The following is a 16579-nucleotide window of genomic DNA, read 5'->3' as shown; positions in this document are numbered from 1 at the left end:
ATTACTGTGTTCTATTTAACAGATGGGATACAGTACGATGAACCATCTGTAGGTTATGGAGTGGCATCTGGGTCAGACCAAGGAGGGGTAAATTGGATTGATCCAAGCATGGGATTACAAAAGAATAGATCAGTTTGGCTAAGTCCATATTTGAATAGAAAGGGTACCTTTTCTGGGTCAGTTACAGGTGAAACCAAGTCTTTCTGGCTTCTGTCACTAATGATAAATGAAGAATCCACAAGGCACCAGTGTTCCAAGTCATGGCGAACAGTCTTGCTCTTTGTTAGTTAGGAATGGTTACACTTCCCCTTACTTTTTTTAGTGTTTGATCACTTCTTCAAAAATACCATTTCTTCAAAAGTAAGGAAAGTTACTTTTTAACCGTAATTGTTGTTCCAGATGTTGTGAGACATTATAGACACATTAGATTTAAGTTGAACAGTTCAATGTGAATATATTGAGATATGAGTAACTTGAATGTTTTAGCAGAGAGAGAAGTAATAGAGCAGAGCTGTCTGGATATCTCTTCAATAGAAGGAGTAGCTGGTCACCTCACCCTTTGCTGCTGTCTCTTGATTCAGAGGGTGAGAAACCAGCAAAGCAATCCTGTAATCAATGGTACTGAAGTATTTCAGAAGGTTTATATTACTAAAATGTCTTCTATAATTTTATTCCAACTTTATACAAAATTTTTTAGAGGTATGTCAATGCAAGTAACAGTATTGACAGCATACTAAAAAACATTTTACTAACTGAAGTAGTTATTATTTAGTCTACAATGCTGAATATTTTGCTGATTTCCTCTAACTACTGGTAGATGATACATATCCAATTATATCTGAACTCTGGTTCCAGACAGTAATGGAATGCAAGTACACAGTTTGGCAAATAGAAGATGATTTGGCCACTCAGGAAAATCTCATGGCATGAAAGAAAAGGGCTGTGCATACCTAGCTGCATTTAGGAAGGAGTGATTCACTGGTAACTCTTTTTCTGAACTTCATAAAATAGGCAGATTTTTAAGAAGTATTTGTACAAAAAGAAAGCAGTAGTCTGGCAGATGACCTGAGAAAGAGGTCAAAGCAGTTCTTAGATGGTGGAAGAAGTGGGCACATGAAATAAAATCACCAAAAAAAAAGGCTCAAAGATGTTCCTCAGTAAGAACTGAGATTATGATTGATTTGTGTAGCTATCACCTTCACAGTACTCTTATCCCAAAAGACTGCTTAAAAGTGAGACAGAGACTGAGAAAGCTGTCTGTTTGTAGCCTGCATCTAGAAAAACCATCAGGTTTGTCCTTAGGGCTTGCCTTCTCTTTCCACAGGAGCTGGTCATAGTCTCTGATTTTCTGGAAACTGCTGGGAAAAAGCACACTTGTGACAAACCTGAATAAGCATATTTAGAACAGAACTGAGGTGGACTCTTGCATTTCCTGGTGACTCATCTCTCTCCCACTGGCAGAGAGTGTGGGGTCCTCTCAGTCTTTAATGTGCTTTGCTGACTCCAAATAGACTTAGTAGTAAAAGCTAAATTAAGATTGTCAATACTCATATCTACTGCAAGGATATTTATTCCAATTTTGTGCAGACATGTCTGAGCTTGACAAAAGTCTTTTTTATTTGCAGTTGAAGATTGGGTATTGATAGCATACAGCTCTCCTTCCCAGTGTTCCCTATAATGGTAACTGACTAGGTCAGGGTTGTGCCAACTTGTCGTTCAAGTATTTCTCTATGATACAACTATATTAGGCATTTCACTTGAGACCAAGATCTGTGTCACACGCTCTTTCTATTGACAACTGATTTTCAATTAAAGAATGGATATTAATCTTAAGAGGATCCATTCCCACAGTCTGGTAACAGCATGATGAGGTAAGAGTATCTACTCTTTGCTCTCTAGCTTGGAAAAGGAAGTTCCTCCCTGCCCTAGCCATTGTAGAAATTGAAACAATTATGAGGCTTTGAAAATATTAACCTCTGCCTTTTACTCTGTGATTTCTGGTATAATCAAAGCTGTCACTTTCTTAAATTCCCAGTAAATCTTGTTAATTTCTCATTCTTTTCTGACAACACTATTAGGTTCTTAAGGAATTTAGGCTGGTATGGTAGTCAGTACTCTCCTAAAATAATCTGTGAAAATCTATGTTTTATGCTAAGGGACAATGATTTTGTAATTGATGTTTGATATAAAACATTGCATAGTAAAGCATAAACAAACACTGAACAATCAGTACGTGGTGCAGATTCCTGTGAGGCAAAGGTAAGTGTACGCTCGTCTCAGAACAAATAAAATAGTAGTTCTGGAATTCACCTATCCTTGTTATTGTATCCTGTATGTCAACCATTCATAACTAATAACACAAGCATTAACGTAAATTGTAATGGCAATCAAATTTATAGGTCTGTTCTATCTAAGTTCCTCCCTTATTTCCTCCTTTGTCTTCCAGTCCCCCTCTAATTAACCATCCAATTGTGAAAAGCACAGTGCTGTCATTCCTCCTCTCCTCTCCTCTCCTCTCCTCTCCTCTCCTCTCCTCTCCTCTCCTCTCCTCTCCTCTCCTCTCCTCTCCTCTCCTCTCCTCTCCTCTCCTCTCCTCTCCTCTCCTCTCCTCTCCTCTCCTCTCCTCTCCTCTCCTCTCCTCTCCTCTCCTCTCCTCTCCTCTCCTCTCCTCTCCTCTCCTCTCCTCTCCTCTCCTCTCCTCGAGCTCTGATGAGTTGATGGACCTCACACTTTTTGCCTTTTTTGTAGTCCCATCTGCTTTCATACTTCAGAAATATGTTGTTCTTTCAGTTAAACTGTTAAACCAGTAAACACGAAACAGTAAACAAGAAACGAATAAACAGAAAGAAATTCAAAATTCGAACATTTTCCTCCCAAAGTTTTCTACTTTCAAACATTCATGTGAGTGGGTTAAGGCTTGCATAAAATGTTTGGAACTGGTGTATAGAGACTATTAAATAAAATATTTTTTTTTCCAATTAAAATATCATTCATTGAATGAGATTATAAAAGGGAATAAGAACTTCCACTCTTAAAAATATTGACACTGTTTCTGTGAAGAGAAATAATACCATATAGTTCTAGGTGAATGCAAGTAATGGCTATAGCATTTTGCAGGTAACCCTGAAATTTCTTGCTATTTGACTTGACTATTTAGTGAACTGTTCTGAACAACCATTCAGAAGGTTTAAATAAGAACTGTATCTCATACTCCTTTTGAGACACCTGTGGTTGGAGTTGTTAATTAAAATTAATTATCTGCCTAATTCCTGTGGATATTAAAACCTTTTAATCTGTGCACTGTGACCTCTGCTTTTATTCCTGGATTTATTTAGAAAGTTGTATTTCATGATTTATTTTAAAGTTGTACTTCATGGTCAGATTTCCATTTTAGTTTGCTTTAGTTGTTACTTTATGTGCATTTGCTTTACAGGTGACTTTTATAGCTTTCTTCAATAACCAATGCATTAGATGAGCTTCAAGCATATTATAGGTCTCTTTTAACATCTACTATGTTCATTTCTAACCAACTCCTGCAGTCTCAGTGTCCCTTTTCTCTTTGTTATTTTATTTCAATACAGTTCTACAATTTTTCTACTTAAAACCTCCATTTAATATTTTAAAAAAGCAATGATTAATTACTTTCAATGTATGCTTTTCTGTAATAATTAGTTTTATAACATATGTCAAATCCACACCACTTTAATCGTGGCTGCTAGACTGGCAAATAGTTATTTGCAGTTTTCTTCTACCTGAGAGCTTGTTGCATCTCAGAATGTTCCTTACCTTGAACTGAAACTTGTACATTATTTAATATATTACAGGAGTCATCTTCCCCATCGCAACTTTTCTGTTCATCAGCACACAGTCACTGTTATCCCCTCAACCCTACACAGGACTTTAGAGTTGCATATGCCTTAGTTCCTTCTGCTGGGTGACAGAATGCATCAGAACATTATAGCCCCAAATGGTTGTTTCATCTTATTGCAAATCTCTTCTCTGTAGATGACCACAAGCCATACAGAGATTGAAACGCCAACCTGTGACTTCTGTCTCATATATATCAATCATAAGTTAAATATTATGGCTGGCTGAATTTCTCTGTCTGACTGATGTCAACGGTGGATTCAGCCAAGCAAAAGCAAGCCGAAACAGACTGTGGACAGCCTGGCGATAGCAAGGAAAGGAAAAGAATACAGCCACAGGACCTCCTGCTACATTAAAGGGACATACTGGCTCCTGACAATGAATTGCTTACAGTCCCATTGTCTGTTGCCAAAAAAAAAACCCACCACCAATCCAACTTATCTTTATGTCTTCTCTAACCAGACTACCAGACTGCAGTTAACAATATGCTTTTCATTTATGTATTTACTGGTGTTAGCAGGCTGACTACTCACGTGCAAGGCTTTCTGGATGCAAAGGTTGTGTGGATGATCTGTAGATTTGCCTAGAAACTTAATCCATTCTAAGCCAAATTCTTGGCTTGGGTCCCACTGGAATTTATTGACCTACTGAACCTGGACAGATTGAGTGAGTAAATGAAAAAGAGGCTAGGGAGCCTGTATTTGGCCCAGATCTTGGGCATTCATTCATATTACTGTGTTTAAGAACTTCTTGACCTCCATGCAATAAAAATTGTTTCCTCCAAACAGACTTTTACTAAAAATAACTTACCTGTTAGAAAAGGATTAAAACATAGGAATCTAGCTATACAGAGTTCTTCATCTATGAGCTACAGAATGACACTATGAAGAAGTAATCAATTTCATTAACATAGCATTTCAATTACAGGCTTTATATACATTATTTTTATATGATCTGAATATCATTACGATCCTTCAAGCTTGTAAACTGAAAATAAGAGAAGATAATTTAAACCTGTGCTGTCCTTCTCTGTGTTGCCTTTCGTGTGGCGAGAACCCTGCTAAAATAGTAAACTAGACTTTAAAAAAAAAAAAAGAAAAAAGAAAAAAAAGGTTTGAAAAACAAAAGCCATTTCATGAGGTTATTGCAGCCTGATATTGTTGTCCTTTTGCCTCAGGCATCACAGTGAGCTTGAGGCATGGGTTGATTCCACCGTAACTGCATGCCTTTTCCTATGTTATCGCTGACTTACCATTGCTCCACTCTTTTTACGTGCTTCTTTTTATTTGCTCAATCATTTCACAGTCCAGTTGTTCTTTCTGGTCAGGTGGCCTATAACATTTAGTTTACTGTCTGAAACATCTCCAAGCTCAGTACATAATGACTCAACACCATTACCCATGTCTCCCCAGCCTCTTCTTATGGGGGCTAATAAATCCTCTTTCAGCAACAAGGCTCTGGCAACTCCTTTGCTTTTCTTCTATGTCTTTTAAAAATAAAATATATCTTTTAATACCATGCTCCAGCCAGCTTTCAGTTACGATACCATATTTTCTCCATATTATTATCTGTCCAGGTCTGTTCCTTTTTTTTTCCTAGCTAAACCTTTCATTTGTGTGTACAGACAGACATTTTAATACTCCCAAGTTACTGAGCTTATTTTGCTCTGTATTAGCGTTCATAAATATTAATTTCCCTTTTATCTTTCTTCCCATCTATACCTCATGTGCGCTCCTTTCATCTAGATTAATCCCTGCACCGAACTTCTCACAACTCTGGCATTTTAGAAAAAGACCTTTTTTAGAAAAAGAACTTTTACTCAATCTTAAACTGTCAATGAACTATAGCTCAACCCTTAATTATGATTTTCTCAGTTGCACAGTCTTAATTCTTGAAGTTCTTCAGCTAGTCAGTGTGTTGCCCCCTCTAACTTGTAAAGCAAGCTGTTGCTTCTGGACATGTCCAGCTTCCCCATGCCTGACAATTCACAAGTCTTTCTCACTTCTATTTTTTCAGATGAGTAGAATGATCGTTTCAATTAACTCATGCTCCAGCATGTTCCACAATTCAGGGAGAAATTCACAGACATACAAAACATCTATAAGCATATTTTCATATTACACTGAGTAAAAAATGTTCAGAAATGGGAAGTACATTTCAGCATTGAGCATCAGAATACAGTGTTGTAGAAATCCTGAGAATGTACGTAGTCCATACAGCAAACAAGATAGAAGGTATTGTAAAACTTACAGATGTTTCTAAGAATGAGAGCTGAAGAGTACAGAGATAGGTTGAAGTAATTAGAGCCTTCTCTTGATCTTCCATTCTCACTGATGAAAAGCATCTCATTAAATAGCTTCCTTAAAAGAAAAAAAAAAAACAAAACAGAGAGAGAGATTGATCAAGAAGTCCTTATTTAATTCACAAAACATTTTCTGTATGCCCTTTGACATGCTTATTTTTGCATCTAGCACCTATATGGATTTTAGAACAGAATGCAGTAAATGGAATTACGGTTTAGTTGTCATTTTTTCCAACGGCATAAATCTTGTAGATTTTATATTCCAGTATCCATGGTCCAAAGTGATACAGTTTACTTTCCTCCCTTTAGAAAACATTCTTCCCTCTCTATGTATAAAATCTGTAACTAATCCATGTCTTTTAAAACTAACTTCTGCCTGGTTTTCTGAATCTAGGATTTGTCTTTGACTATAGTTAGAATATGTGAATTCTTTCATATTCCGTAAGTAATTTCATGGCACTGGAAACAGCACCCTAGTCCTTGTAGACCTGAGTGATGTGGATTTTCACTCCTTCCATGGAGACTCCAAATTCTACCTATGAAACGATTTATTAATATATTTACATAGACTCTTTACAAACAATGAGGGTTAGTTAAGGAAACAGAACATAAATCTGCCTCTCTTAAGCTGAAGACAAAGCAAACCATTGAGTCACAGTCACTCGCCACCTTCCTCTCCAACCACTGTCGTCCATCTGAAGTTGCTGTAATTAACAGCTGTCATTTGGGTTTTCAGCTGCAGTGATCAGACTACCAGTGCTCTCTTTGTTTGGACATTCCAACTCCTTTCATGAATCTCTCACATTCATGGTTGATGTAAACAATAACATCAATGTCATTTCAACTTGTGATCCATCCTAGGAGCAGATAATCCCCTTTGTGAACCCATTGCTAGTAATTTCCCCTGTTCATCATCAGCTTAGAAGGAGCTCAGGGTTTTTGTGTGATTTTGGGGGTTCAGATACTTTCAGCTATAGCCTAGACCTTTGGAAGCCCTTGTGCTAGAAAGTTAGACAGCATTCAGCTCCTCTTGTTCTCAGAGGACACAGAGTTGACACAGAAGAGGACTAAGGTGGGGAAACATTCAGAATTTCTGTTCCTTTTAGGTACCTCTGATTCAGTACAGTCTTAAAATTCTTAGAAGAAAGCCCAACCATGACAACCATTTGTAAGCTACCTGTTCATCTGTGAATGGCAAGTGTCCATGAATCTTGGAATACCAACTTTTCCCTCCTGTAAGGAAATTGTAGTATTTGACTTCCATAGAGTCCTAGGGCATCTGCAAGTTTGTGAACAAAACCTGATCAAGGTCTAAAGCATCTGGCAACATCTTTAATGATGATATGATTAAGGAGTAGATAGGCTAATATTCTCCTTGTAACTGCTGGTGTGAAGTTAAAATGATTCTGCAGATCAAAAGATGATGTCTCCTTTAATTGTAATTTAATAATCTAATGCTTACTTTCAGTTTAAGAATTCAGGTAAAGAATTTAAAACTGTTTTCTCCCCAAACTAAAATGTTCTATTAATTATTCTTGCACAAACTCACATGAGGAGTGGTCTCCTTAAATAGCATTAGACAATAAATGTAAGTGTCTTGATATTCAAAGACAATTATTTTATCTCTTGAAGCTAAGGAGTGTATATGAGATGCAGTGTGTTCTGTTCTTATTATTTTACATGGCATCCATTACAGACACTAGTAAGCACCAGTTGTCAGGCTGAACTTGCCCTTAGTTTTATCCACTATGGAAATTCTTTGCCCTGTTGTCATGCTTTACCAATCTACGGGCTGCTGTGAATAAGAAAAAAATCCCCAGAAATCTGCAAGTCTTGCCAACAGATTAACAACAAAAAATCCTAGTTGGCTAGAAAGTGGTTAAAGGCAGGGGTAGAGGCTTGACAAACACATAGCTTAGATGAATCAACCACAAGAAAAAAAAAAAAAAAAGACGAGAATGACAATTTATAGCAGTACAAAAAGCTGTATGTGGTTAGGACAGCTTTAAACCTCTGTCTGTCTTCTGAGGCATTGCTTCGTTGTAGGAAGCCAATGCACTGTTCTGCCAGCATAAAACCAGTATCTGCCCACACCATCCAAGATATATTCTGAGCAGAAATAAAGGAAAGAGAAGGACCCAGTAAATTAAAAAAAAAAACAACCAGATATTTAGGTATGAAATACATATGAAGGATTTATCATGGGGTCTTTATCAATATGTGCATCTAAGTCTCACATGTCTTAGATTTTAACCTCTTGTCTCACACTATGATAACTGACAGAAGACTGGTTTTGGTAACTGAGTCATTGGCTAAAAAAATAATAACAAAAATTCGATTATAGATAGTACTAAAATGATTTATTATTTGTATAATTTAAGTACAGTTAAATTGGGAAAAAAAACATGTATTGACTTTGGGCTCATAACAAAAAGAGCTTCTCCTGTTTTATGAGCCTCAGATTACCAAATAACCTTGACAGCTGAATCAGTGTTCCATGACAACAAGCAGGCCATTGATAAATAGCAACAAAACTATTAGACATTGAATTTATGAGATGAATAATAGAGAAGCTAAATTATAGGTTTACCATTTGACAAACTACAGCTTGACAAATCTGTGCTAACATAAGGGTATGTATGTGTGCATGTACATAAGCAAAAGAAAGAAACAAACTTTTTAAGACACGGGTGAATTTGACACACCATGAATGTTACAAAGGCATAAATATATTCTTTTCATAGTAGTTAAATTCCCAGTGTCTATTATCAAATATTTAACAAATCATGTGTAAGTACTTGAAAAAACTATCACTTGTGAAGTTGTTTTTCTGGTTTTATTTTCATTTTACTTTTAAGCACTATGAAGGCAGAAAACAAAGGGAATTGCTGTTAAATAGCAGATCTTTAAACTGGCTCTTGCAAACTAATAGATTCCAGTTAAAACTGAAAATCAGTGTTTTAAATACTCACAAGCAAAAGCAAGAGCATATTCTTCTGGAGTTGAAAAATCTCTTCCCCGCCTACGGAGAGCATTTTGCACTTCCTAGGAAAGGAGCAACAACTGTGGTTTTTTTTTCGTCTTCCTGTAATCATAGTGGAAGGCATCAGGAATGATTTTACTTAAAGCTGAATCTCCTGTGTTCACTTATTTTTAAATGGTGGGAACTATAGAGGAAATCTGTGCAAGTAGCCACTTGTGTACAGAAAAAGATAGGACAAGGACAAACTAATGCATCACTTTCTCATAACTTTCTAACATGAGCAATGTGCTTCCAGGCAGATTTGTGGATGTCCTGTCCTGACATTGATGCAGCAGGTTTTGATTTACTGCTGTAAACGGTGGTAGTTACAGACAAGTGGGATACTTGTGCTCTCATTTCCCGGAGCAGATCAGCAGGTGGCAGGTGGCAGCAGAACCCTCGTACTGGTACTGACGGTGGTCTGCTAACATCGAAGTTGGGCTATCTTTCACAGTTGTGGTGAAAAGTAAAGGTGTTTAATAGCTGCTGTGCCAGCCCACAGTGGTGGGCTTATAATATCATGTTACTAGAAAAAGATTGTACTTATTCAGCAAGAACATAGTGATTAACTTACCATCTTACCATGTTTTCCCTTAACTGAACTGGAAGACACACAATAGTCAGACAAATTACAGGATTGAAGTTGAAGAGCTAGATGAAGTTCTGTGACCTGTGTGGCAAAGGAGGGCATAGTAGATGATGGAGGAGGGGATGGAGGAAGAGCTGACAGAGAGCTTATGGGTCAAGATTAGAGGATGGGGACGGACAGGGGACGTTACGGTGGGGGTCTGTTACAGGCCTCCTGGCCAGGAGGACAGAGCAGATGAAGTGCTCTATAGGCAGATAGGAGCAGCCTCACGGTCACAGGCCCTGGTTCTCATGGGGGACTTCAACCACCCTGACATCTGTTGGAGAGACAACACGGCAGGGCACAGGCAGCCCAGGAGGTTCCTGGAATGCGTGGATGACAACTTCCTCCTGCAGGCGATAGAGGAGCCGACAAGGAGGGGTGCCATGATCGACCTTGTGCTCACCAACAGGGAGCGGCTGGTGGGGGATGTGAAACTAAAGGGCAGCCTTGGCTGCAGCGACCATGACATGGTGGAGTTCAAGATCCACGGGGCAGCAAGGAAACTACATGGCAAGCTCTCTGCCCTAGACTTCAGGAAGGCGGACTTCGGCCTCTTCAGGGACCTGATGGGCCAAGTGCCATGGGAGGCGGCCCTGGAGGGAAGAGGGGCCCAGGAAAGTTGGTCTATATTCAAGGAGCACCTCCTCCAAGCTCAGCAGAGGTGTATCCCGAAGAAAAACAAGTTGGGCAAAAAGGCCAGGAGGCCGGCGTGGATGAGCAAGGAGCTCCTGGACCAACTGAAAGTGAAAAAGGAAGCCTATAGAGGGTGGAAGTGGGGACAGGTAGCCTGGGAGGACTACAAAGAGGCTGCGCGAGTGGCCAGGGATAAGGTAAGGAAGGCCAAAGCCCTGGCAGAACTGAATCTGGCCAGGGATATAAAATGCAACAAGAAGAGCTTTTATAGGTACGTAGGGGACAAAAGAAAGTCCAGGGAAAATGTAGGCCCCCTCCAAAAGGGAACTGGTGTCCTGGTTACCCAGGACATGGAGAAGGCTGAGGTTCTCAATGACTTTTTTGCCTCAGTCTTCACCAACAAGAGTTCTTGTCCCACCACCCAAGCTGTAGAAGGTGCAAGCAGGGACTGCGAGAATGAAGAACTGCCCATTGTACTCGAAGAGCAGGTTCGGGATCATCTGAGGAACCTGAAGGTGCACAAGTCCATGGGACCTGATGAGATCCATCCGCGGGTCCTGAGGGAACTGGCAGATGAAGTTGCTAAGCCACTGGCTATCGTATTTGAGAAGTCGTGGCGGTCTGGTGAGGTCCCCGATGACTGGAAGAGAGGGAACATAACCCCAATTTTTAAAAAGGGGAATAAGGAAGACACAGGTAACTACAGGCCGGTCAGCCTCACCTCTGTGCCTGGTAAGGTCATGGAGCAGATTTTCCTGGAAACCATGCTAAGGCACATGGAGAGCAAAGAGGTGGTTGGTGACAGCCAACATGGCTTCACCAAGGGCAGATCGTGCCTGACCAATCTGGTGGCCTTCTATGATGGGGTGACAGCATCGGTGGACAAGGGACGAGCAACTGACATCATCTACCTGGACTTGTGCAAAGCTTTTGACACTGTCCCGCACGACATCCTTCTCTCTAAACTAGAGAGGCATGGGTTTGATGGACGGACCACTCGGTGGATAAGGAGTTGGCTGGACGGCTGCACTCAGAGAGTGGTGTTCAACGGCTCAATGTCTATGTGGAGACCGGTCACCAGTGGCGTCCCTCAGGGGTCTGTGCTGGGCCCGGCCCTGTTCAACATCTTTGTTGGCTACATGGGCAGTGGGATAGAGTGCACCCTCAGCAAGTTCGCCGATGACACCAAGTTGTGTGGTGTCGTCGACACGCTGGAAGGGAGGGATGCCATCCAGAGGGACATTGTCAGGCTGGAGAGGTGGGCCCGTGCCAACCTCCTGAAGTTCAACCAGGCCAAGTCCAAGGTTCTGCACCTGGGTCATGGCAATCCCAGGCACAAATACAGGCTGGGCGGGGAATGCATCTAGAGCAGCCCTGAGGAGAAGGACTTGGGAGTGCTGGTGGATGAGAAGCTTAACATGAGCAGGCAATGCGCCCTTGTGGCCCAGAAGGCTAACCGCATCCTGGGCTGCATCAAGAGGAGCGTGGCCAGCAGGTCGAGGGAGGTGATTCTCCCCCTCTACTCTGCCCTGGTGAGACCCCACCTGGAGTACTGTGTTCAGTTCTGGAGCCCCCAACCCAAGAAGGACATGGACCAGTTGGAGAAGGTCCAGAGGAGGGCCACGAAGATGATCAGAGGGCTGGAGCACCTCTCTTATGAGGACAGGCTGAGAGAGTTGGGGCTGTTCAGCCTGGAGAAGAGGAGGCTCCAGGGAGACCTGATAGCGGTCTTCCAGTACCTCAAGGGGGCCTACAAGAAAGATGGGGAAAGGCTGTTTAGTAGGGCTTGTTGCAATAGGACGAGGGGTAATGGTTTTAAAATAGAGGGGGGTAGATTTAGATTAGAACACTGGAACAGGTTGCCCAGAAAGGTGGTGGAGGCCCCATCCCTGGAAACGTTCAAGGCCAGGCTGGATGAGGCTCTGAGCAACCTGACCTAGTCAGGGATGTCCCTGCTCCTTGCAGGGGGGTTGGACTAGATGACCTTTGAAGGTCCCTTCCAACCCTAACCATTCTATGATTCTATGATTCTATGATCTAATTGGATCTTCTGTTCTAAAAATCTATCAATTATGCTTGTATAAGAAATAGCTGTAACTTCAACAAAGGGGAATTAAACACTGGAATTCAACTTGTCCTAAACACTCTCACAGTAGCTACTGGAGATAAACCTGAAGGTTGACAAATAAATTAGAAAGATCAGAAGCAAACATAGTGAAGCTTTAGGTTGATAACAACAATTGTGTGTGACAGGTTTTCAAACGTTTGCTTTTTATTCAATTTTCTTGAAACAACATGAGTGGTATGAACTGCTGTTCATAAATACAAATTAAGTAACTATTGGTTATATTTCATTAGAAATAAATTATGCATGTTTGTCCACACTACATCCATCCCTGATGTCTGTTATATGGGCATCATTTCCAAGGGGATGCTTATACCATTGTGATTCTGACCTTTAATATGATATTCGTGTTATCCTCTATTCATAAACAGAGAAATAACACAGAAGACATAATATATTCAACTACAGCAGGTCCTTAGCATGCAGTATTCCTGATGCCCATAGCATTTTAGCTTTCAGAAGATCAAGAATATCCACTGTATTTAAGATGCATGTGGTAGAATTTTAACATTCCCCCTAAAATGCAGATCTTCATATTTCTATGTCCTTCATGTTTGCAATGATGAATTGCCAAAAAGGTGCTTAGCCAAAAAAAAAGAGTATTTTTTTTTAACAAAAAGCTCAAGTTAGTCATATGCTTTCATCCAAAACAATCAGAACCTGAGCCAATTTAGTGCACATAAGATACCTTGGAAGGATTAATTTATGCTGTTGAGTTTGTAATATGTTTAACCAATGGCAGTTCTTTTAATGCATGGATTTTTTTTCGAATCTTGCAGCTAAGTCACTGAGTCAAATGCAAAATCTAACACCTAAGGGCATTGTGTAGTTTTTAACGCACCCTGGGGGTGCCTAAGGTCAAGAAACCATTGAGTGGATTACACAGAGTCATATATGTAGTTTTTTAATCTCTGACAGATATAATATGAGCACTATTATTCATACTAGATAAATTTCTTAGAATTCTCCATGTGAGAGAACAGTGAAATCAAGCCAAATCACACAAAAAGTTATTTAAAAAGAGGGTTGAAGGTTCACATCTCCTTAGTGAGATGTCATACGATGTAACTTCTGTATGCCATACAGATCAGCTGCATGACAGCAAAGGCTTTGCTAAATATCTGTAGAAGCAAATTAATGTCCAGATCAATATGTGTATCTTATAGGAGCTGAAAGAAGTATATAAAATCTGCTAAAACTGCAAGTGAATTAATACTTTGTCAGTCCTCACTTTTATACTTAGAATTAAAGGAGAGAATGATGCTATTTTTTGAACAACTTCTCTCACTTTTTTCTCTGTCTTTGCTGACTGATCATTGCAGTGCCTACAAATGCTCCATGGCTAAGAAGAGAAAAGCTGAAGAACAGGTATCAGGTGTTCCCGTCAACAAAAGGAAGTCCCTGTTAATGAAACCCCGCCACTACAGCCCCAGCTTGGAATGCAAAGAAGAAACTGAAGACAGGACGGATTTACAGGAAGAAATCAGTGTCCTCGAAAGCAGCTCAGCTCCAGGTAGTCTTGTGCAGTGTGGCTCGGCTTGAACCTGAGTTCCACAGGAAGGGAGATATGAAGCAGTATTTTCCAAAGGATACAGGATTTGTTTTACTTCTAACAGGGTTAGAATGGTGCATTTCTGTCTAGATTTAACCATGGTACTTTCAATTATTTTGTACAATAACTCCTCCTGGGGTCTAGTAAGTGCTTTATAGGTCACACAGACAGACAACAACTGCAGCAGGTTGGATACAGAGCAGAATCTGCTTCTCCACTAGCTCTCTCACAGAACAAGGTTAAGCCTACCACTGAGAAAAAAACACATTTATGAAGAGTAGATTTTCACTGGAATATATAGAGCTCTTAGGAAGAAAAAAAAATGCTTAGCAAAACATTGTTGACATTAGCGTTTAGCAAAGCAATTTCATGCATGTGACTGCTACGTGTATTCTGTTTAACACGATTATTAGACTCAGCACTTTTAGACTTGTTATTCCAACTCAGCTAAGCCAAACGTCCAACAATTTATAGAAACTTCTACAACGTGTATGCTGCAAAATACAGAAGAGGATGCGGAGACAGAAAGATATAGCTACAGTATGTCGTTATTGCTTTTTCTTTGTAATATATGTTTATATATATTCAAGATGAACAAAATATCAAAGTAAATAGGCTATCACATATTTGTTTAAGAAGTCCTGCACAAGTTATTAATCAAGCAAGTGAGAAGAAATCAGTGGAATACATTCTGCATTTGTTTTAAAGGGCAGAGTCATCATTAGATAGCAAAGGTTAAGGTAAAAGCAACATGATCTAGGAAATTAGTAATCATAGAATCTACGAAAACAAAATGAACGTGTGTTCCACTTAGTTGCTGGTTGCTACAGGAGCTTAAAGGTAATTTATTTTCTAGTCAGTTTCTTGTACCAGCTTCTCAAATATTTTGGAAGGACAGCATGTTAGATAACCTCATCTAGGCACCGTCTCCCACAAAAGGCTGGACCAGATGGTCTTTCAAGGTCCCTTCCCACCTGGGCTGTTCTATGATTCTATGATGAGCTGAGATTAGGAATTATAGCTTTATCCACTCCAAATAGAATTGCCTTAAAACAAAACCAAATCCCCAAATTCTATACGTATGAATACTATTAAACAAATAGATGAAGAAGGCTGCCTTTCGGATTGAAGAGTTGAATCCTGGTTCTACCAAAATCAGTGGAGGTCTTTGTGTCATTTCTATACGACAAAGATTTCAGCCAGTTGTCATTCATAAGGCTTCTAGGAGAAGTGTCTTCCAGGGGTCTGCATCCCGTCATTGTGAAAGCCTAGAAGGCAACTCCCTCTTTGAACAGAACATTAATTAACAAGGTGTTACCCAGTGTCTCTGTCTTTTGGGTGACATTACTAAGGTAACTTAATCGAGAAGAAAGCTCCATGGTTCTCAGTGCCTGTGCAGCCTACAAGGAGTGTTTCCATCTCCTAACACCAGAAGTCTGAAGGGAAGCTGTTTAAAGAAGAGTTCTTGGATTTTTTTTTGTTTGTTTGTTTGTTTTGTTTGTGTGTTTGGGAGATTTTTTGAGATGCATAGATTTTAGATAATTTTTCTGGTATTGATTCAGCCTGGTTCCTGACCATTCAGAGCTGTCGTCGTATGTTTTTCTTTCCCTTGTGTCTGTACTCTGCGCAGCTTGAAGAACTCACTGAAGGGAAAGCACTATGATAGGTGTAAGGATAGAACTTGTGCCATATACAGACGAACCTAAGTTATTTAAGTGGTTCTTTCTTTTAAAAAAGGGCAGATGTTGGGCCAAGTTCATTGATATAAATGTAGTGGAACCCTATTTGCACCTAGCACTTCAGACAAAAGAAAAAAATCTGTCTTATTACAAAAATATTTTTTTGATATCAGTGAGATTTTTTGCAAACCGTTTGTGTCAGTGATAATTAATTTTGCCAGCTACAAAAAAAAAATTCAGCTGAAGCATACTACTAAATCATTATGAAAAATTATTTGTTATTTCTTAGTGTAATATTGTTCATTTTGTTATGAACTCCTGATTCTTGTCATTTGATCAGTTAATGCTTCTGTTAATGGATTGATGCAACTGTAAACTAAGCTGAGTTTTGATTATTTTTAAAGTAAATTTACAGCTTGTAAAAGTGAAAAGCAAAGCTAGATCAGCTGAACCATTAAGACTGGTTCAACAATAAATTTTTAAACATTATGTTTAAAAATTGCTGATTACTTAAGGACCAAGTATCTGTTACCATGCATTTATATTATTTTTTAATCTTTCACATAGAAAAATAACTGAAAAGACTAGTTACTATTATCAAGTTTTGTTTGGCTTGTTTTATTTTTAAGGGTGGGAGATTTCTTTTAAAACTAGAACTTCTCGCTTTTTGAAATGACCCACTGATGAGTTTCTATTATTTTCCAAATGGCAGAAGATCAAATAATAAAAACTCATTTGACTAAAGTTGGTTATAGAGCCAAATCATCA

General features: G+C 39.4%; 1 protein-coding gene across 8 annotated transcripts in view; it reads left to right on the top strand.

The window, feature by feature from the left end:
* ST18 (ST18 C2H2C-type zinc finger transcription factor) overlaps window positions 1-16579 on the top strand; it is a 172645-nt gene that overhangs the window by 107289 nt on the left and 48777 nt on the right. For 3 of the 8 annotated variants that reach the window (XM_086742325.1, XM_086742326.1, XM_086742323.1), the window contains exon 1: window positions 13910-14096. In XM_086742325.1, the coding sequence (XP_086598451.1) occupies window positions 13919-14096 (178 nt within the window). In that variant the 5' untranslated portion in view covers window positions 13910-13918. Of the gene's footprint in view, window positions 1-13902; window positions 14102-15360; window positions 15365-16579 lie in introns of those variants that run through there. The other 5 variants (XM_086742324.1, XM_086742320.1, XM_086742321.1 and 2 more) reach the window with 5 other exon arrangements.

Source organism: Chlamydotis macqueenii, chromosome 2 (genome assembly GCF_036417535.1).
Source record: "Chlamydotis macqueenii isolate bChlMac1 chromosome 2, bChlMac1.mat, whole genome shotgun sequence".
NCBI lineage: Eukaryota > Metazoa > Chordata > Aves > Otidiformes > Otididae > Chlamydotis > Chlamydotis macqueenii.
Note: the sequence above shows the minus strand (reverse complement) of the source record. Positions and strands in the feature narration are given on the sequence as shown.